Below are 1,524 nucleotides of genomic sequence, written 5' to 3' on the forward strand. Positions count from 1 at the left end.
ATGCGCGACGAGCACTGGGAGTCCCTGCTGCGAATGCGCGACGAGCACTGGGAGTCCCTGCTGCGAGGCTACATCGACGTGGTGCACGCCACCCTGCGGGCGTCCGGCTGCGACGACCCCGAGGACATCTACTCATTGGACCTGCTAAAGGCATGTGTATAACTTATTTGACCACCTTGCAGAGGTGCTACGGATTGTTTGTGTCACGCTTTTCTGTTTCTCGTCCTCCAGGAGCAACTGAAGCGCATGTCGGTACCCGCGCTTTGCATACAGCCCCTTATGCGCAGCTTCTTGACGGCTGATGACGAGGATGTCGAGGAGGCGCGCAAGGGCATGGCCGCGCCAGAGCCGACCGCTTCCATTGCTCTCCGAACGACGCCGAAACTCATCGAGGAATACATCGGCCTCATCGAGAATGTGATTGGCTGGGGCTGGTTCCCCACGGTCGAGGACGTCGACCGGTGCGCCGCGGAGGACTGAGGCCGACTGGGGCACCGCGGGGGAAGTTCTGGAGAAGGCGCCGGCCGCTGACTCCTCTTTATCTGTGATTTAATGATTTCCAAATCGGAATAAAACCATAACTCACCCACCGAATCTCTGTTATCCTGACATCCCGTAAAAACCCCGACACCAGGACATCTTAGGTACTGCGATCTTTTCGATATGGAACAATCTGAGCACAGAGGGGAAAACAGTCGCGTGATGATTCACTGCGCCGACACAAATGCGGTTTGTTTGGCGACTGGGAGACTGGGTGCGAGCAATTATTATTATCATCATTATTCGAGGGCAAGGCCGAGGAGGGCGAGAAGGGCCACAGCCATCCCCCACGATAACAACATTACAAAACGGTGCCGCCTGCCAATAGCACTCTGCCGATAACAACAGAGCAGCACGAGAGCACGAGCAGCGCGCAGCAGCGCCCGGCGAGAATAACGACCTGCTGCCAATAATGCCTCATTCTCGTCGGAGCCCCTCCCCCCTCCCCCGTCCCCTCACCTTCTCTCCCTTCGCTCGCCCTTTCTCTCGCTGGAGTGTTTTCACGTCTGATGGCGCAACGTCGGTAATCGTCCGTGTGCGCGGCGCGGGCTCCGCCAGGGCTCCACCAGGGCTCCGTCAGGGCCCCGCAGTCCCGCACCGCCGGGGCATGTCCGAGGCGGGCTACATCATCTCGCAGATCACTGCCGCCATACTGATGCTGCTCCTCGTTGCAGGTCAGAGTACAACGCGGACGCCGGCACGCACCTCTGTAAAACTGGTCGAAAACACGAGGTCCAATGCTTACGCGTTAAGTCTAACTGTTTCTTAGAAATTGTCTTTGTAAGATGATGGTTTCATTTTATCATTTCATGTCTGATAATTGAGGGATAGTGGTCGTAGTCATGTTGGTCAGCGTGCCTTGTTTCCTTGCTGTGGTGTAACTGACCTGATCCTCAAAATCAGCACATCGGTTTCCGCGCGGGGGCCATAGGGGGCACTCCTCGCCCTCCTCGCTCGCAGTGTTGTCGCCCTATCCCCCCCCCC

General features: G+C 57.4%; 1 protein-coding gene across 1 annotated transcript; it reads left to right on the plus strand.

Annotated features, from left to right (window-relative positions):
• The first annotated feature begins 32 nt into the window (after positions 1-32).
• On the plus strand, positions 33-594 carry LOC127749952 (uncharacterized). Its single transcript, XM_052270126.1, has 2 exons — positions 33-150; positions 232-594. The coding sequence occupies exons 1-2, from the start codon at positions 34-36 to the stop codon at positions 478-480; spliced, it is 366 nt and encodes a 121-aa protein (XP_052126086.1). The 5' UTR covers position 33; the 3' UTR covers positions 481-594.
• The last annotated feature ends 930 nt before the right edge of the window (positions 595-1,524 follow it).

This window comes from Frankliniella occidentalis, unplaced genomic scaffold (assembly GCF_000697945.3).
Source record: "Frankliniella occidentalis isolate FOCC.00 unplaced genomic scaffold, Focc_3.1 Scaffold111, whole genome shotgun sequence".
NCBI classification, from domain to species: domain Eukaryota; kingdom Metazoa; phylum Arthropoda; class Insecta; order Thysanoptera; family Thripidae; genus Frankliniella; species Frankliniella occidentalis.

What these genes read in the sequence shown, in the direction of transcription:
- LOC127749952 (XM_052270126.1), top strand. Translation starts at nt 34, where the DNA reads ATGCGCGACGAGCACTGGGAGTCCCTGCTGCGAGGCTACATCGACGTG. An exon ending in ACTCATTGGACCTGCTAAAG is followed by an intron (nt 151 to 231) that starts GCATGTGTATAA and finishes CTCGTCCTCCAG; the next exon opens with GAGCAACTGAAGCGCATGTC.